The 19,937-nt window shown below is 37.9% G+C and overlaps 2 protein-coding genes across 3 annotated transcripts; one reads left to right on the plus strand and one right to left on the minus strand.

Moving 5' to 3' along the window:
- The first annotated feature begins 825 nt into the window (after positions 1–825).
- LOC133794807 (heat shock factor-binding protein-like) lies at positions 826–9,306 on the plus strand. The gene is made up of 5 exons (XM_062232226.1): positions 826–1,039; positions 1,545–1,598; positions 8,245–8,268; positions 8,350–8,392; positions 8,885–9,306. Exons 1-5 carry the CDS (start codon positions 1,037–1,039, stop codon positions 9,028–9,030), a joined length of 270 nt encoding a protein of 89 aa, XP_062088210.1. The 5' UTR covers positions 826–1,036; the 3' UTR covers positions 9,031–9,306.
- Positions 9,307–12,345: 3,039 nt separating this feature from the next.
- Positions 12,346–16,155, minus strand: LOC133794813 (protein LOW PSII ACCUMULATION 1, chloroplastic). 2 transcript variants are annotated; one of them, XM_062232240.1, is made up of 9 exons: positions 15,842–16,155; positions 14,728–14,831; positions 14,488–14,623; positions 14,021–14,252; positions 13,700–13,857; positions 13,421–13,612; positions 13,230–13,330; positions 13,024–13,120; positions 12,346–12,527 (listed from the first exon to the last, which is right to left on the minus strand). In XM_062232240.1, exons 1-9 carry the CDS (start codon positions 16,082–16,084, stop codon positions 12,453–12,455), a joined length of 1,338 nt encoding a protein of 445 aa, XP_062088224.1. In that variant the 5' UTR covers positions 16,085–16,155; the 3' UTR covers positions 12,346–12,452. The 2 variants fall into 2 exon arrangements, 1 of the variants encoding a protein (XP_062088224.1); XR_009875320.1 differs by lacking the exon at positions 12,346–12,527 and having other exon boundaries at positions 13,230–13,326.
- Between the last annotated feature and the right edge of the window lie 3,782 nt (positions 16,156–19,937).

Below are 19,937 nucleotides of genomic sequence, written 5' to 3' on the forward strand. Positions count from 1 at the left end.
AGAGGAGGAGTAGGGGCAACGTTGTTGGGCACGCCAATCCTTATAGGTGGGACATGGGCAACGTTCCTAGGGGAGGAACTGTTGAAGGATTGGCTGCTAATCCTTGGGAAGCAATAAAAGCCTGAAGAGCTAGGAGAGACTCTTGCATTTGGCGAGTGGCCTCCTGTTGTTTAGTCATCCTGGCTTCTTGATCCAGGACCTGTTATCTCAGACGGACCACCTCTGGATCCTCATGTTCAGGATCCACATCCTTCTCGTCAGGATCCTCGTGTTGACCTGTTTAATAATCATGTCGTGTTCGTGTTCGTATTTTTGACACGTTTAATAATCGTCTCGTATTGTGTTTAGCTTAATCGTGTCGTGTTATAATCGTATCGATGCGAATCTGACATGTTTACACGAATTCCTAGCCCTAACTCTACATGATGTCATGTCACACTATTTAAAAATGTGACTCTATGCCACCTATCATTTAAAAATGACAATATGATGGTGACGTTTTTAGCGCGGCACCTAAGATATGATGTCACCTATCTTTGTTGTTGAATCTCCTCCTTTGGATAATAATTTTCGTTTATCACTTATCAAATTGCATTTAGTTAAGCTTGGTCTAAATGACTTAAAAAAAATCCTGTTCTGTTTTAAACAAAAAGAAAAAAAATGTAATGGGGTACTTTAGACTAAAATGATATTGGGCGTCCGACAGTTTAAAATTTGAATATATATTGGCGCTACAAATAAGTTTGAGTATATTTATCTGTACATACAGAACATTGTTTTTCAACTTTAGGACATTTTCAAAATGACTAAAATGTCCATTGATGCTTTCAGCGATAATATACTACCACCACGCCATAGGCATTTCGTTGGTATAAAACCAATTTAAGACTCAATGGGTAAGAAATCGGTAATTTCATATCTGGAGAAAAAGAAATATTGCATCTGAAGTTAAGCGCTCTCTTTCCACACTATACGTTCCTGACCAAACAAGAAGAAAAGAAAACCAGTAGAAGATCATACCTTTCAGCTTTTAGAAATGGTGAGTTGGTTTAATCTCTGTATCTATACCTATACCTATCCCTATTACTATTGATCTCTTTCCATGCTTTAACATCTTGTTTTGAGCTGGATTTATGGCTATTTTTCCCTCTTTCTTTGAGATGGAAGATCCAATTTCGTACATCTAACCAGATAGGGTTTCAGAATTTTGAAAAACCCAAATGTGGCTTCTTTTTTCTAATTCAATTGGCTAGGATTTCTTCGAACTACCATGCAATGTGTTCCCACAAATTGTATTGGTTCCTTATTTGTATGTTTATTTATTTTTGAATCGATGGAGAGCTATTCCTAATTCAACCCATTTATTAATAGTTTCTTTTCTTTCTCGGGTTAATCTTTTTATCAACAATTAGTATAGATACAATTGATCCACCAATCAATTGGTATATTTTATTAGTGGCACACACTGATTTGGTTATGTTTTGTTGTATACAGTATACACTTAAGTATTTCGTATGATTTGGTTCGGTTGTTAATATTTTCAGGACGGTCACAACTCAGAGGAGCCAAAGGAGAGTTCCGCGGACATGTCTGCTTTTGTGAGTACTCTCTTTCTTTTTGAAGTTGGAACTTAGTTGTTGAGCAGTTCTGGTTAACGTCTGTCATTGCGAATTCTTCAAATTTTACCTTATTAATCTCTTGTCATATTTGGATTACATACAAAGTTATCACCACATGCCCTTTAAATGTACAATACTTATTATGCAATTAATAATCATTAGATTAACATTGTTGTAGTTGGTGCCTATTGCAAGGGCGTTGTTAGCCATAAAACATGTACCAAACCCATATGCAATACCTTCCTCCACGTGCTTCCATGAAGTATCAAACCTATATGAAGGATCTTACTCCATATGATATACCTTTCTCCATGTGGCTATGTGCTTCTATGTGAGGTAGCCATCAGCACATGTATATAAGTAGAATGATAGGCCACCCTTGACTTATGTGTACGCTAGGAAGGGCAAAAGGAATGACAGGTCAGCAGGTAGTTAGAGGGGATTGGGGTACCGTGTATGGGGGAACATGATAGTGTAGATGAGCCTTAGTATAAAGGAAGAGGAATATGTGTATTGTGTGTGTCTTGCAAGTAGTAAGAACTTTCTTGTATTGGAGAGAATCCCATCTCTCGAATTCTGGGTATTTCAATGAAAAGGCAGCAGAGGAATTCAACTTTCTGAATTCCAGTTTTAATTCCAAAACTAATAACTACAATTAACATACCAAGTGGTATCAGAGCATCAGATCCATAATGGGGCCTAAACCGAATCTTCAAATTGAAATGGTGGAGGAGAAGATCGAAGAGGTGCAGTCCGCGAACTGAGGTAGGAAGTTTCAGCGATCCGAACACAGATCGAACACTTTTCGCAGGAGCTGGAAGCATTGCGTGCAGACACACAAAGGATCCCAGAGTTGGAGAAGAAGGTGGAATACTTAATTACCCATATTACTCAGTTGCTACAGTCATCTCATCGAACGAGTATGGCGGGTCTGAGTGCGACGGACGATCGACAGAAGCAAGCGGTCGATGGCGACAGCTCCTCCTCTCATCCACCTACGGGGACTCCCTCGGCGATGCACCCACCCCCAGCGACTTCGACGAGGCATCCTTATGCACCACCCGACTCACAGCTGCCTCGCGATTTCAGACCACCACGAATAGAGCTGCCCTTGTTCGCTGGTGAGAACCCCGACGGCTGGGTTTTCCGTGTGGAGCGATTCTTTCTCTTGAATCGATTGACCGAGGCGGAGATGTTGGAAGCAGCTATCATTGGATTGGACGGGGACGCACTAACATGGTTCCAGTGGGAGAACTCCAGGCGTCAGATCACATCTTGGGCTTTGTTGAAGCATCTGCTCATGGTGCGGTTTCGATCAGTTCCTGTGGGGTCATCGACGGGGGAATTGCTTTCGGTCAAACAAGAAACCACGGTCAGGGCATATCGGCTTCAATGGGAGGTGTTGGCATCCAGAGTAGTCGGAGTACTAGAGCATGTGTTAGAGGGGAGCTTCATCAAAGGACTGAAGGAGGAGATCAGAGGCCCGTTACACGTTTTACAGCCTTCGGGCCTAGCCCAAATAATGGAGACAGCCCAACGGATTGAAGAGGGCCATTTCATGTCTGGGTTGGGCTTCCATCACCGAACTGGACCAGCTAGGGCACAAACAGGCCCAATCTCATTGCCCAGATTTTCATCTCAGCCGCCTAGCACGAGATCTTCCCCGCCGTTCCTCTCGAGCGCCCCGAACCAGTCGCCGGCCAACACAGGGCCGCCGTCGACGACGCAGACGACTCCCCCACCTCTGCGACGGCTGACGGAGCAAGAGTATCAGGACAAGAAACCTCGCGGGGTCTGCTTTCGCTGTGATAAGAAATTCCATCGGGGGCACGTTTGTGAACAAAAATCATTGCACGTGATGTTGATTGCAGATGATATTGAATGGTCGGAGAGCCAAGAATCAGCACCATCCAGCCCAGAATCGAGTGAGGAAACACTGCAGGAGGAGCAACTCGCGATGCTGTCCCTTAACTCATTAGTGGGAATATCTTCAGCTCATACCATGAAGATACTGGGCTCCATAGCCGAACACCCAGTTACTGTGCTCATCGACAGTGGAGCAATGCACAATTTTGTGTCTAAGGACCTGGTTTGAGCAGTTAAATTACCAGTCACAGAGACAACAGCCTATGGGGTATTGCTGGGTACAGGAGGCCGAGTGAGAACAGAAGGACTTTGCAAGAACGTGGAGCTGGACTTGGGATCACTAAGGGTGGTTACGGATTTTTTGCCTTTAGAACCGGGCGGGGCTGATGCAATTTTGGGCATACAATGGCTGAGTACGTTGGGGAATATGCAGGTGAATTGCCGCACAATAGTCATGAAATTCGAAATAGGCGGAGCTTGGGTTACATTGCAAGGGGACCCAAGTTTATGCAAGTCACAAATCTCTTTGAAGGCTTTGATTCACTCAGTTCAACATGAAGGACAAGGTTACTGGATTCAGTGTGGTGCGCTTACAGCAAATACCGAGAGTATCGTGACGGACAATGAGGCTGAAATACAAGAACTGCTGCAGAAACATGAAGCTGTTTTCGACATGCCGAAAGGGCTGCCACCACACCGTTCCCACGAGCATCATATCACCATGAGGGAGGGGTCGGGTCCCATTTCAGTTCGACCATACCAATACGCACAGATACAAAAAGATGAGATAGAGAAGTTGTTGACTGAGATGCTACAAGCGGGGATAGTTCAGCCAAGCACAAGCCCTTTTTCGAGCCCCGTACTATTAGTGAAAAAGAAGGATGGGAGTTGGAGATTTTGTGTAGATTACAGAGCCTTAAACCGCGAGACAGTGGCTGATAAATTCCCCATTCCAGTCATTGATGAGCTTTTGGATGAACTCCATGGGGCGAGGGTATTTTCAAAGTTGGACCTCAAATCTGGTTATCACCAAATACGTGTGGCAGCAAAAGACGTCGAGAAAACGGCTTTCTGTACCCATGAAGGACACTATGAATTTTTGGTTATGCCATTCGGCCTAACCAATGCTCCAGCCACTTTTCAAGCCTTGATGAATGATGTTTTTTGTGAGTTTTTGAGAAAATTTGTCCTAGTTTTCTTTGATGATATACTTGTGTACAGCGCATCTTTGGAGCTTCATTTGCAGCACTTGGACTTGGTTTTATCTCGCCTTAGCCAGCATCAGCTTTACGCGAATAAAAAGAAGTGTTTATTTGGGCAGTCACAACTTGAATACTTGGGTCACATTGTTTCAGCAGAGGGTGTTTCAGCAGACCCACTAAAACTGGCAGCAATGGAGCAATGGCCAGTACCTAAAAGTCTAAAGGAGTTAAGAGGATTCTTGGGGCTCACAGGATACTATAGAAAATTTGTAAGAGGCGATGGGCATTTGGCAAGACCGTTAACGGACCAACTCAAGAAGGATTCGTTTGGCTGGAATGAAGAAGCTCAAGAAGCATTTTTAGCACTTAAAAAATCAATGTGTGCAGTACCTGTTTTGGCCTTACCAAATTTTGCAGCACCATTTGTAGTGGAGACGGACGCTTCGGGAACGGGTCTTGGGGCGGTTTTGATGCAGGAACAACGACTAGTGGCTTATTTCAACAAGGCACTCTCGCCTAGAGCTCGCTGCAAATCAGTGTATGAACGAGAGCTTATGGCCATGGTTTTAGCTATACAAAAATGGCGTCCTTATCTATTGGGCCGCCAGTTTATTGTTCGAACGGAACAACGGAGTTTGAGATACTTACTTGAGCAGCGAATGGTGGCAACGGAGCATCAAAAGTGGCTTACAAAATTGCTGGGTTATGATTTTCAAGTTCAATACAGACCGGGTCTTCAAAATAAGGCAGCGGATGCTCTCTCGCGGGTACCACAGATTGGGGACTGCAATGCATTGTCCATCCCCAATATGATTTCTATTTCAGATTTAAAAAATCATGTAGCTATAGACCCGCACCTCTCCAAAGTTATCCAGCAACTTCAGCAAGGAAATGGGGGGCTGGGATACTCTTATTCGAAGGGCTGTTTGAAGTTCAAAGGGTGGCTGGTTGTCCCATCTTCGTCACCATTCATACCATTCATTTTACAAGAATATCACTGCAGCAATATGGGGGGTCACGCGGGGGCATTCCGCACATTTCAGCGAGTAGCCGCTGATTTCTATTGGCAGGGAATGAGGCGAGATAGACAAAAGTTCGTTGCTGAATGTCATACTTGTCAGCAAAGCAAGTATTTAGCGCAATCTCCAGCTGGATTGTTACAGCCACTTCCAATACCGGACCAAGTTTGGGACGATATCTCGATGGATTTCATAGAAGGCTTACCGTACTCTAATGGGTTTGATTCTATCCTAGTTGTGGTGGATCGTTTGTCTAAATATGCCCACTTTGTCCCACTTCGGCATCCTTACACAACCGCTACAGTCGCTGCCATTTTTGTTAAAGAGATCGTTAAATTACATGGTATTCCAAAGTCAATTTTGTCAGATAGGGACAAAGTCTTTCTCAGCCTTTTTTGGAAGGAGCTCTTTAAATTGCAGGGGACAACGCTGAAATACAGTTCAGCTTATCATCCACAGACGGATGGCCAAACCGAGGTACTTAATAGATGTTTGGAGACATACTTAAGATGTTTTGTGAGCTCTCGGCCATCACAGTGGGTCAAATGGTTGGCTTGGGCGGAGTATTGGTACAATACATCATACCATTCAGCAGCGGGAATGACGCCTTTTAAGGCTCTATACCACAGGGACCCTCCACCAGTGATACGGATTGAAGGCAACCAGACTATTGTCTCCGCTGTGGAGAAGAACTTGCAGGACCGTGATGACATTTTAGAGCTGTTAAAGATGAATTTACAGCGTGCCCAACAGAAGATGAAATTTCAAGCTGATAAAAAGAGGAGGGATGTTCAATTTGAAGTCGGAGACAACGTCTATGTGAAGCTTAAACCATATAGACAGCAGACTTTGGCAAAAAGAAAGAATCAGAAGCTGGGACCAATCTTTTTTGGACCATTTCCGATACTGGCCAGAGTGGGTTCGACAGCCTATAAATTGTTACTGCCAACTCAAGCGAAGATTCACCCAGTTTTCCATGTTTCCATGCTAAGACCGGCTTTAGGTCCGCACCAAACAGCCATTCCTTTACCTTCCAATTTGACTGAAGAGCTGGAGTGGCTTCTTGAACCTGAAGCGATGCTTGATTTGCGGCCGGGAACTCAGTTTCAGCAGCCACTAGTGTTGATAAAGTGGCTACATCTACCGGAGTTTGAGGCCACTTGGGAGGATTTGGGAACAATTCAGCAGCAATTTCCAGATTTCCACCTTGAGGACAAGGTGCGTCTTTGGGCCGGGGGTAATGATAGGCCACCCTTGACTTATGTGTACGCTAGGAAGGGCAAAAGGAATGACAGGTCAGCAGGTAGTTAGAGGGGATTGGGGTACCGTGTATGGGGGAACATGATAGAGTAGATGAGCCTTAGTATAAAGGGAGAGGAATATGTGTATTGTGTGTCTTGCAAGTAGTAAGAACTTTCTTGTATTGGAGAGAATCCCAGCTCTCGAATTCTGGGTATTTCAATGTAAAGGCAGCAGAGGAGTTCAACTTTCTGAATTCCAGTTTTAATTCCAAAACTAATAACTACAATTAACATACCATAGAACAAGAACATGATGTAATTCTCAATGCTACACAGAGGCTTTTACATGGTATAAGTAGCCACCAAAACTATTTGAATCTCAAATTTTCTTTTTCATAGATTTTTTTTCCTTCTAAATGTTAGTCTCTATGATAGTTTATATCATTGTATGTTATAGTCATTTTTAGATTAATTCCTTTTCCATCAATGTTTGTTTATTCACTCACTTGTTTTGATTAAGTTATTCATCATGGATCAAACCAAACTCAATCAGATGTTGATATTTTTTAGCATCTTGATATGCAATTGGTGATATAGCTCAATAAGATAACTTTTCAGTGTGTTGAACTCTATAAAACAAACGATAGGTTAGTCTGTACATGAATTATATTCTAAAATGACATTTAATTGGAACAACTTATTTAAGATTGTTGTATCAAAATCTTACATGGATGAATGTATTTCACATGGGTTTGGAGGAATGTATTTCATATGGATTTGGTATATGCTTTATAGCTAACATACCCCCTCAAGTTAAAGACGTGTTGTGGAGCCAATTTGAGTTCAACCATTTCAAATTGCATATATAGGCTTTTACCTGGTCTTAGTAGCCACAAAAGAATTTGAATCTCATTTTTTTTTCTTTCTCATATATGCTTATTTGAATCTATTTGTTGGTTTTTACTATCATATCTTTTAGTCACTTTTTCAGACTAATAATTTTTTCATCATTGTTTGTTTATTTGCTCATTTGTTTTATTTGAGTTATTCATCATGGTATCAAAGATAAAATTCTCTAATTAAAATATTGGGTTGAAAAAAAGAGAAGAAAACAATAAAATTGTATGTTTTTGTTGAATGTGCTTTTGAATCAACATTGGTATATCAAGAATTGACTTATATACCCACCAATTGAATAATTTTGTTCTGAATTTCTGATATATAACTGTTGCTGTGGGTTTTCTTGTCAAAGTCTCGGCCATAACATGGTTGCATTGTTAATTTTTTTTTCCCGCAGGTGCAAGATCTTCTTCAACAGATGGTGAGTTTAAATTATATTTTCTAAGTTTATGTTCAGCAATTAAAGTGAGTGTTGTCACTCATTAGAGGATTCTGTTTACAGCAATGCAGGTTCCAAGCAATGTCTGACTCCATTGTCACAAAGAATATCCTTTTGTTGTGATTTGGATGATAGTCTTTATTTTGTTTCCACACCAAAACAAAAAGCCAACTTCCCAATCATTTTCCATGCTGTGTTTCGAAACTTATAGATTCCTTATATGTTACCTCTAGTGGAGAATGTCTACTCAAGATTTTCTGTTTTTTTCTGTCAACACTCAACAGGCCTACACTTTATTTTTAATTATCATAGAAACTAGAAAGTGGTCAAAGGGTATGGTGAACTATAACAAGTCAATTTCTATGGTCTAGTCTTGATATCTTTGAATTACAACAAAGCAGGAAACTTAATATAACAATACCAATCTTGTGTCTGTTCCTGATTTCGCTTGGGAGGATTTTGATGATTGTTTCAAATGCATCTGAAAATGCGGTATGCTTTGTAGTTATTGTGCTTATTTTGCAACCTTTTAGTTTCCTGTTAGCACTGAAACTGATTTAAAATCTGGAAGTTTCATTTTCCTTAACCTGTGATGCACTTGATGATATGGGGAGCCGAATAAATGATTTGGAGCAGAGCATCAATGACCTAAAAACAGAGATGGGCATGGAGGGCTCTCCCTCTCCTGTGGTCTCATCCAAGCCAAATGCTGATGGTATGAAACCAGAAGAAGGTTCTGCGTAGATTTAATCAAAGCTCAAGTTCTCAATTGCATGCGAGCTTTCTCTGTGTACCATTGTGGCTGAGGAATGAATAGTCATTCATGTGAGGGTATAGGTGCTTTTGTTATGCTGCAGCTGATTTTTATTTTCATTTTAGGTCACTGAATTACCATATGTATTGAGTAAGTGTTACTTCAAACTATGATCACGAACATCGGAATCAAATGATTTGTTGTCACTTAACATATTCTATGCTAGTGGCCCCAATTAAATCCATATTTTTTTGAATTTGTGTCTAGATCTCTAGAATTGTTTGAGAATCTGTCGTTCCTATTACTTGTTTTGGTGTCAGCATTTTGTTCAATTTAACTGGTTCATTCAAAATTTTACATTTAAAGTCCTAAACAAATAAATGATTGTTGTGAGTTTCAGCCAATGAAGAAAGTCTTGCGTCGCCTAATAAAAAGAGTGGTATATGAAAAAGAAAAGCAGTTTCTTTGAAAGAGCTATTAATTTATGAAATTATTAATGGCCTATTTTATTAAATTAAAAATAGTATTTATTTTCCCTGCGTTGCGTTCCCTGTATATAAGATAGATTCGATATTTTATCTATCTAAAGTAAAGAATTCTTAAATTCTATATTCTAATATGACCTGCCCAGAAGAGAACATAGCATTCCAGAAGCTAAACACAAGAATCAAAGTTAGGATCGTTCTCCACGAAATATGAATGTATAGATGATAATTCTTATGATTTGTTGAAAATATAGTATGTATTAAATACAATCAGAAAAAATAAAAAAGTTGGAGCTAATTATAACATGTAACATTTTAGGATAACATTACAGAGTAAAAATTATTTATTAATATTTCTAATAAAAAGTACATGCACTTATTTAGGATTAAAAATTTATACTAAATGACATTTTATTATTGCAAAGCTTTTAGCAATTCTATATTACAAATCAGAGAAAGAAAACATGAAGAACCAGAGAGAGAGGCAATATAATTTAGAAAGAAATGATGATGAAAAAGCAAGCAGTAGAGTCTTAACTTCGGCAACGAGTGATGGAAGAACAGTCACGGGTGTAGGGGTTAGCCTCAGCGCCTTGCTGACAGTTATAGTAGGAGGCACCTCTACGAGAGCAAGGCACGGTGTTCCGCTGCAGTGCACCATAGCTTATGTAGTCTGAGGTCGCCAATATACGACGATAGCTCTCCGAGTCCATGTCGTATTCGTTCTCCGCCATGCACTCTGCTATGGATCCCTCGCACCTCCCACCACTACTGCGCACCCAGCTCAGCCGGTGTTCCATGCCACCCCCTTCCACCCCCGAGAAGGACATGGCCACTGCTACTATGACTAAGCAAAACACCACCCTGCGAATAGTGGAGGAACAACCTTTCATTTTGTTTGTCTCGTGCTTTCTTCTTCTTCTTTGGTTACATTACATATATGGCTGACTAGTGGTGACTACATATAGTTGGGACAAATGAGAGAGTTGGCGATCTGTTTCGAAGTAGTTGAGTTTCTAGAAAACAACACTACTTTTGTACATATTTACGAAACCACCCCACTTTGACTTGAGTCACTAATTAATAATTTATGCACCCATTTAAAACTCTTGCCTTTTCTATTTTTATTTTGGGCAGGTTAACCCTTGACCAATGACCAAGTACGCTTCGAGAGGATCTTTACGACATTTTCAAGACTTGGTATTTTTGAAATTATGTATTGAACCAGTGTCTGTATATTACTATATATGTATATATCAACCCAACTACTGTATATTTGTATGCATTTACTATGTTTTGTTTAGTGATGGTGGGATCCTAAGGAACTTTTATGGAAAATTGTTGGAGGAAAACTCAGACGGCGTAATGTTTTTTTTTTTTGACACAAACATTCAACTTCAGATGGTGTAATGTTATTATCGACTAGATTCTAAAAATGGGATAAAATTTGTACGAGTTTAGGTAGCTAGATTGGCCAAAAGTCTTGATACGGCGGTAGATCATCAAGTGTCGTGCTTTCCTTTTGCTCTTTCTCATCTTTGATAGTGATGTAACCACACTTAAACAAAACAATTTTTATATATATTTTATATTAATAAAGTTGGGGTATTGTCCAACTATATTAGCAACATGTGTGAACATAGATTACTACTGTTTCCACCATCTACCCAACAACCTCGACTGCTTAACAGTCTTAATCCTGATGTGAGATTTTTTTTTATATTTTAAACATTCGATATTATTTTTATTATCATCACTAACCATAGTTAATTATATGTGTTTATAGAAAGAAACCTAACCTAGAAGATAATAAAATGGGTAGATTAGTTTAATAAAATGGATGCTCATTTTTCTAATGAGTGTGATTATAAGTTTGACGACTCTTTCTCCAATTCAAACACCTCCCAATTGTACCAAAGAAAAAAAAAAAGCTAGAACATTGTGTGACCTCTTCAAAACCTACCGAGACAGTGAAATAAGCCACTACCAAAAGCCAGAAGAGAAGAATGAAAAGAAAAGGAAAAAGAAGAATGAGCTTTGATTTGGATAACTGATCATTAGTAATAGTAGTGCTGAGAAAGTGTCGTTTTTATGGGATCTTTAAATCGAGCCGGCTACTGGCTACACCTTAATCAATAAAACATATATTTTCTTCAAGTCTGTTATCTAATTATATAGGACACATGAGAATTGATTTTATTTTGATTTTTTTATATAAAAAATAAAAAATTCAGGATGTACTTCAACAACTATAAGTCACTTCTACTGTTTCAACAATAATTAACTCATTACTAAAATATGCGGTTTTTTGAAGTTTAATTTATACTCTACCATAAAAGAATCCAATGGAAAAACTTGCTTTTTTTTATCCATCTAGTTAATTGGAAATTGGGATGGTTTTGAATGGAGGAGTGAGTTTATTATATATATAAACTCCCATCCCAAGATATCTATCTAGTAGCCTGGACCCATTTTAGAGGACCAAGAACTAGAAGAAACAAATAACAAATTGTTTATTATGATAAATAAGCTGGGCTTGCTTTTTTTTTTTTTTTAAATATTTTGTGATGAAAATAAGAAAAATGGTTTAATTTCTCAAGACAGCGTTATTATCTAGATAACCCAAATGGAGGAATTTAAGAGAACTGCGTAACGGTTGGGGACATTATGGTGATAGTAAATACTAAAGATAAAAATCATTCAATGAAGGTCCCAAAAGATGCACTGTCACTGATATCAGAGAGTGACGCCCTTTTCTTGTCTGCTAAAGCAAAATAAAATAGGTTTCAAAAAACAAAGATCCCATAATGAAACAAGGAGTTGGCCCAAAAATATTTCACTTGTAATCTATATTAGTTTCTTCCACATCAAAATTGAAAATTGGCATGGCCAAAGTTACTATACAATGATAGACACATATGGAGATTTTATTTTTCGAGCTTGCTTAGGAATGCTTCCATTGGTGGCAGCTCCTGTACAATTTGTTGCCAGTCTGGTATTCCCTGTTAACAAGAGAGGAATTTCATTACTGATAATATTTTACCATTTTTTTTTGTTACTGAGAAAATTCACTTTATTTAATAGGATAATAATATATTCCCAATTTTTTTAAAACCAAAAAGTCATCCAAACTACCCAAATTGAAACTAGGTCTTCTGGGGCTCCCGTTTAACTCAATAATATTGGAGTATGGAACTTTATCAATTCTATGTAGGTGTCCAGGAGAACTTGAACCTCAAACCTTAAACAACTAAGATTTAAAAAAAATTAATCCATTGTTAGAACATAGAAAGCTGTTCGGAATGTAAACTTTCTAACTTTAAAATTCGACTCAAATTGGATTGTTAATGTCTTGTTCTTCCTATAACTCATCCTTTAGACTGCTATATCATAACCCTCTAGAGGTGGTCTTCTATGTTCTACATCAGATCTGGAGAGAGTTTAGCAACATCAATTTTATAAATGAGTAAGAAGGTGTGTTAGATTATTTGGACTTACTTTCCCTGATCTTCGTACCCGGCCATCTAGCCGCAATATAATGTAGACATCCTCACCAGGAGTTACTCCTTCAGATTTCTGCTGATCCTTTATCCACCTAAACAACAAGATTAAGAAGAATGCTGTTAATAGGTAGTGGAAAAAAAACAATATGTATATTTAGTTATGAAGCAAGTGTAAAGAGGGAATATAGAGTATCAATTGACCTTTCCCATTCAGCTGGTGATACAGTCTCAGCCTTGAATCGAATTTCAGCTTTCAGCTTTGACTTTGCAGTGATAGACTGAGCACGTTTCTCAAAATCTGCCTAAACGAGAAAGTGTCAGTTGGGAATAAAACCTACAGGCTTTAAGAATTTTTTTGTACATTAATAGGTAGCCTTCACATCACATCTTACCCCAACAGAGGGAAGAGAGGCTGCTGCTGCCTTTTGATGTGCACCAAAGCCTTTCTTCTCTAGTTGTGGCTCCCTACTTTCACCCCATATGACTGGAACTATAAGAACACCACGTCTAAGGAGTTCAGTCCGAAACCTGTCTGCCTGCTGCATTGCTACAGAAACAGTCTCCTTTTTCCCTGCTAAAATAACCTAAATCCAAGCTTGATTGAGTTTTAACATAAGAAAATTGTACACATGGATGTGAATAGTAAACAAGAATTCAATTTTGATACTAACAGGCCTAACAGTGTCCCGCAGCTGGACGAGTTCAACAATCCGATTAGTGGAAAGGCGCAGTGGCAATCTTGATAGAGTTTCATTTCGGGATATTTGGGCAAGTTGTTCTTCCTCTTTCTTGTTGTCCCAAATAAATAATGCCACAAAAGCAATAATACCTGGAGATTGCTGATTCAAAAGCTTGGTCATGTTAAGAAGCACTTCAAAGTTGTATTAAAAAACACTGCATTATTCTTAGTACAAATGAAAATTCATCAGATACTTGTAGGCATCGTGATTATAAGATTTTTTGGCATCAAAGTATTAATGCTTGATACTTACCTCCAATGTTGATGGCAGCATTTCCAACAGTTTCCCTGAGATCAGGAGCATCATCACCACCTTTAATTGCAAGGAATAGCCTAGGTATAGTGAGAAACAGTGAAATTCCTGCAGCTGCTGTAAATGCCACGGAAAAGAATCTCCTAACTCCACGAAATGGAGCTTGAACTTCACTGATGAGTTTAAGATCTCTTCGAAAACCATAGCCTACATCTTCCCCACCCAATCTAGCCTGTAATACATGAAATATCTTTGTACGTATAATGCATAGAATGGAAGAAATCTTGCAAAACTTATGAAGTTATCACTTAGCACCAAACCAATTTGGTTCAATCAGTTGTAAGTTCAAAACAAATCCACCGACATAAATTTTTGACCATAAAGACAAGTACACTAGACAATCATCCTTAGCATTTCTCAAAGATTTATAACAAAAAACATTGAACAGACAAAGTTTAGCAACATACCTCTTCCTGCAATTCCTTGAAGTCAGGCAGAGCCCTAAAGGAGGCCAAGTCAGGATCATTCAAAATAGTGCCAAATTTGAGGTTATATTCTCTCAATGCAGTACGAAGACATTCAGCAGCTTTCTTTCCTTCCCCTCTACCTCAAAAGTTGAAAAAAAGGAAAAACAAATATGTACTCATCAACTTAGCTAAGAATTCTTTCAAAAGAGAAACACTATAAAAATTTAATGAGATTGATACCTGTATGCATGACAGCATGCTTTGTTATACAGTGCAGCTTGAGCCTCCATTGGATTGGGATCTAAATCAAGTGCTGTTTCAAATTGGACCAAGGCATCTTTAACCTGAAAGTCCATTGACAAAGACAAGACATCAAATTTCTATAATTTTACCTAGCAACCTTGCGTTCTGGAAGAAGAAGATAATTACTAAAGATAAGAAAATAAACATATAAAGAAAATAAATATACACTGCAAAGACTTTCACAAGAAACTAGTACCTGATCGTATATGGTTTAAACCCAACTTTTATACAAACATTCAGCATTTTATTATAACTCTTGTCACTATATTGCATATTAAATCTAATTCAAGATAATTGGTCCTTAAATTAGAGTTAACATACTCCGCTTTGCTCTGACTTTCAGTTTTAACAACTAGCAGAGAGTTAGCTTGTCTGGTATGATCATTAACCCTAAAACCAGTTATCACTTACTTGTACATAAATAGTTGTCTTACAATGTAAAGTGAGAGAGAAAAAAAAGACAAAGTGAATTGGTTATATCAAGGGATTTGGGCTGAGAGGTTTGAGAGTTCTTGTCATGTGAGCAAGAGTGCTTTTGTTTCAGAAAGTTGTAACTAGAGAGCATAGAATCACATCTTTAATTCAAGTGTGCAAGTTGTTTTCATAGTGAATTGCAGGCAACAAATTCCGTGGATGTAAGATCAATCAATGGGATCCGAACCACGTAAAAGCCGAGTGTTCTTCTTCTTCTTCCTTATTATTATTATTATTATTTATTTTTAAATGTTTCTTAATTGCTCATTGAGTGTGCTAAGTTCTGGGTTCTTGAACTTACTTTGATGTTGCAGCTGCCTTGTTAAACGAGCAAGAAAGCATAACAACATTATCTAAAAACGACACTATAAACTAGACTTGGTCTATGTAACCAATCCAGATGAATATTGAATAATGCACAATCTAAGAAACTGAACAAAGAACTTTCAAGAGAGCTTACAAAGCCTCAAACTTCTGCAGTTATGGCATCAGAACTCAACAATTGAAGGTCAACAATACAATATTAAACAAATGGCATTACAAAGTAAGAAACCAAGAGACAAATTGAAAATAATACCCGTCCTCTGGAGAATAGCTGGAGACCCAAGTTGACACAAGACTCGGCAGTGTCTGTATTGGCTTCAGGTGACTGTGAAGAAGAAGAAGAAGAAGAAGAGATAAACGAAAAATGGGTTTTCCTGTTTATGAGTTTTGGATGGGTAAGGGTGGATTTTGTGCCGGGAAGCCATGGTTTTATCCTTGATTTAAAGTTTGTGACGCAAAGCAATTGCTGGTTCAGGGCCAGAACAGCCACACCCATGGAGAGAGAGAGAGAGAGAGAGTGCCACGGTTGAGGATCCTATCCGAACAGTCTACTGGATGTGTAACGAAAACATGTATCATCATCCGCCTTCACGAGTCACGACTTACTTTTCACAATACATCTGAACCCTTAATTCTGTGCAGAAACTTTCAGTCGCGACAATGGACGTCTTAGATCTCTTGTCAAACCAGGCGACATTGTTTTATGACAGTCAAGGGCCACTTAAATACTGAATTAATATTTTTTTTTACTGCACTTTAAGTATAAAGTATATTTTTTATGCTAATAATACCAAATATTTACAAATAGTTTCTAATATAGGAAAAATCTGTGGTGCGGTTGTTAAAAACGTCCCCACCCGTGGAAACTTTTTTTTGTAATCTAATTGGGTTTTATATTGATGGGAACTTGCTAATAAAATAGGCATGGGTGTATTGGGTATTATTTGTTCTCATCCCATCTGAATAAAATAAAAATCTAACGACATTATTTGATTTTTTTTTTGGCCTATCTCCCGTCTCCCGTGAGTTCCTCCACCCCATCTCCCACAGTGAGCTCCTCCACCCCATCTCTCGTGTTCGCCTACCTAAAGTTCCTCCCGTGTTCGTCACACGCGAGCCAAGCTCCTCCATTTGTCGAAGATCTGACCAAGTTTCAAAGCTGTACATCCCTGGTTAGTATGAAATTTTTTGTTTGCATATACTGCAGTTCTGTATTGGAGGGCTGTGTTTAGGGTGTATGAAATTGGGGATACATTATTTTTATTGTTAATAGATCTTTTCCCCTAAATCCCAGAAACCCAATTTCGATTTCCCTTCCAAATTCAAAATTTCCGAAACTGAGAGATGGGAAATGCCCCAAAATGTCCATATATTAACAATGTTTTTCTTTAACTTTTTTTGAGCTTCTATTAAGGAAAATAATACTCAATCTAAGTGAACGGTGGGAGGTATTTAATGGAAAAAAAACAAATAATTATAATATAAAAATAGATATATTTTTTATAAAAAATAATAGTGTACTGAAACGGAGAGAAAATGTTAGGTTGGTTGGATTTGGCAGGCAAAGGATTGGCACTCTAATAAGTCTTAATTATTGGATATATTTTTCCTTTGTAACCGAATTCTCTTATAGCCACTCAGTCTCTTTCAACTTCACTCTCCAAAAATTTTGTCTTCATTTTAGTAAATGTGTTTAGTGAATATGTTTGATTTTTTGTAGTTGATAGATAGTCCTATAATTGGATGGAAGTTGTTATTTTGTTTGAAATTGTACTTGATTTACTTGTCGATGAAAGGCTCAGTGACTTGAACTGTCCTTTTATGGAGAAAAATAAGGTTGTTTAAGCAAGAACATGTTTAAGCAAGAGCTGTCCTTTTCTAGTGTTTTTTATGAAATTGTCATTGGAGCAAGGGGAAATTTGATTCCAACCACATTTTCGATTAACCTTGGAACTGAGCTGTTGTATGGCTATTCTGTTTGCATAACCTTGGTAAAACTTGAAACCCGTTTGTTTGAAAATATAAGCATAAATAATTTGCACTGTTATACATCTTGATTGTTTATGACTTTGCATTGTTATAAAACTGATCAAGTATAATATATATTATTTGTTAGACTTTATTGGTTTCATTTGAGCTTATCATTTTGTATAAGTTTTTTTCCCTTGGATTTAATTTCTTTGGAGATAATTTTGATGGAGATTTAGTGGGTTGTAGAAGTCTTTGCATATGCAATGCTTATTAAATTCCCTAACATTATAGGTTATGGTGTGTATTGGTGATTTCGATATTCCCTAACATTTTCAGTTTCTATTCTTCATCTCTCAAGCATCCCATACTTGAGTTCTTCTTGATTTGCAAATCACAATCATATTTTTTGTTTTTCTGCTGGGTTGAAGGGTGAACAAGCGAGAGGTCTTAAAGGCACCTGAAGCACTCTTCCAGGGTAGAAGCTTGTCGTTTAATTATGTTGTGCTTCAATAAATTTTGTTTGCCACATATTTCACTTTGTTTGTTGAAATTGTAAATCTTGCTGTGGTACTTTGACATGGTTTGGATAATTTAGAAAGACTTAAGTAGCTAATGTTCATGGAATATTGGCTGACCCTTTGTACTTGGTATTGTATTAGGTGGTATGGATAAAAATAAGTTGCGTGATATTCTATCAGGGTTGATTTCCCACGAGTGTGAAGTACAGGAATTGAAGCGAGCGATATCATATTTAAGACATGATGTTTCTCAGCTCCGTTTGAATGAGCTTAGACAATATGAGCAAAGTAATTCATTTGATCTTTTGTTCGAGGAAGCATGTGGCTTGATGAATGATTTTAATAGTTTGACTATGAAATTTCGAAATAGAAATTTGTTTTGTGATGTTAATATAGAGAATGGGGATTCAGAGTTTGCAGGGGCTCATTTAGTTGATTTAAATGTAAAAGAATGTGAGGTGGAGTTGCAAGACATTGGTGAAGTGGATTCCAATGCAAAACATGGAGATGCAGAGTTGAAACATGATTCGTTAAGTGGTTTGAATGTGGAAGATGGGAAAGGGCAGTTGGAAGTCATTGGGCGGGTGGGTTTGAAACTAGAAAATGGAGAGGGAGTGTTTCATGGTGATGGGTTAGGATGTTCGAATGTAGACGTTTGTCCTTTGAATGCAGAAGTTGGGGTAGAGCAGTTGGAAGTCGTTGGTTTGGTTGATTTGAAAGGAGAAAATGGAGACATATTTGAAGGGCAGTTGGAAGACATTGGCGTGGTTGATTTGACGCTAAAAGATGCAGAGGGAGAGTTGGAGCAAGATCTGTTACAGAATAAAAAGATGGAAGATCCCCCATTGATTAGTCAATGTAATTTGTTAAGTGATGGAAACTATAGGGAAGGAGATGGAATTGATATAGTTGATTTGGAGGAGAATACTTGCAACAATAGTTGTTATTTTAAAAATGGTGAGGTAGTTTGTGGAGAATCTAGTCAACTGACTGGTGAGGAATGTGTTGTAGAAGGAGATGGGTTGTCTTCACATTTGTGACTTTAATTAATTTGATTAGTGCCAGTGAACAGTGTCGCAAAGGTGAATTTTTCAATTCTGAATATCAAGTAATGTTGCACTTTAAAGAGGAGAAGGAGTTGGTCTTTAAGTTTGGTGGATCTGGATTTGATTGTAATACTTTTAATGTAGAAGAAAGAGAATTTCAAAACCTATCTTGTGAGGTTGTTTATATTTTCACATTTATTATGTATTTTTAATAAATTTATTATTTGTAACTTTTTATTTATTTTGATTGGAGATGAAGTTAGTATATAATATAACGCAGGAAAGTGTTAAGGAGAGTGTATTTCCACCCTCTATTCTGAATCGTAGTAGTTGGGCTAATTTGCACGATCTCAATAATGAGGAGAAAGTTTTGATGGAGTATGTGATGGACCATACAAAGCTGGCAGAGTAATTATATAAATATCAGTGCATAATTTAATTTATAATTTTTGTAGTTGGAGTATTAATTTGTAGAGTTTTAAGCTTATCTTCCAAACTTCTATTTACAGTGAAATTGTTTTCTTTGGTGAGAAATTTGTTGGTAGGAGGAGAGATTTCCTAACATTGTCAAAAAAGCAACTTGTGAGCGCTAGAGTATGTCCTTATATTGTTTTGGATTTCTGATTGTATTTTATATTAAATGATGTGAAGAAGGTTGTGGTATGCTAACTCTTTAAAGTGTTTGAAGGTTGTGAATTGCTCAGTTGAGATTTTATCTTCAACGGAGTTAGGTGAGCGTGGGAACAATATTAGATTTTGTTGGATACCGACATATTTATCAGTTTGTTTTTGTATATTCTTTTTGTGGTTAATA

The sequence above is a fragment of the Humulus lupulus genome, chromosome 1, assembly GCF_963169125.1.
Source record: "Humulus lupulus chromosome 1, drHumLupu1.1, whole genome shotgun sequence".
Taxonomy (NCBI): domain Eukaryota; kingdom Viridiplantae; phylum Streptophyta; class Magnoliopsida; order Rosales; family Cannabaceae; genus Humulus; species Humulus lupulus.

Excerpts from the sequence above, each read along its gene's own strand:
- LOC133794813 (XM_062232240.1), bottom strand. The coding sequence starts at position 16,084 with ATGGGTGTGGCTGTTCTGGCCCTGAACCAGCAATTGCTTTGCGTCACA. Across the intron at positions 14,624-14,727 it reads GCATGCTGTCATGCATACAG|AGGGGAAGGAAAGAAAGCTG; the intron begins GTATCAATCTCA and ends CTTTTGAGGTAG. Across the intron at positions 14,253-14,487 it reads TCAAGGAATTGCAGGAAGAG|GCTAGATTGGGTGGGGAAGA; the intron begins GTATGTTGCTAA and ends CATGTATTACAG.
- LOC133794807 (XM_062232226.1), top strand. Across the intron at positions 8,269-8,349 it reads AAGATCTTCTTCAACAGATG|CAATGCAGGTTCCAAGCAAT; the intron begins GTGAGTTTAAAT and ends TTCTGTTTACAG. Across the intron at positions 8,393-8,884 it reads TGACTCCATTGTCACAAAGA|TTGATGATATGGGGAGCCGA; the intron begins ATATCCTTTTGT and ends CCTGTGATGCAC.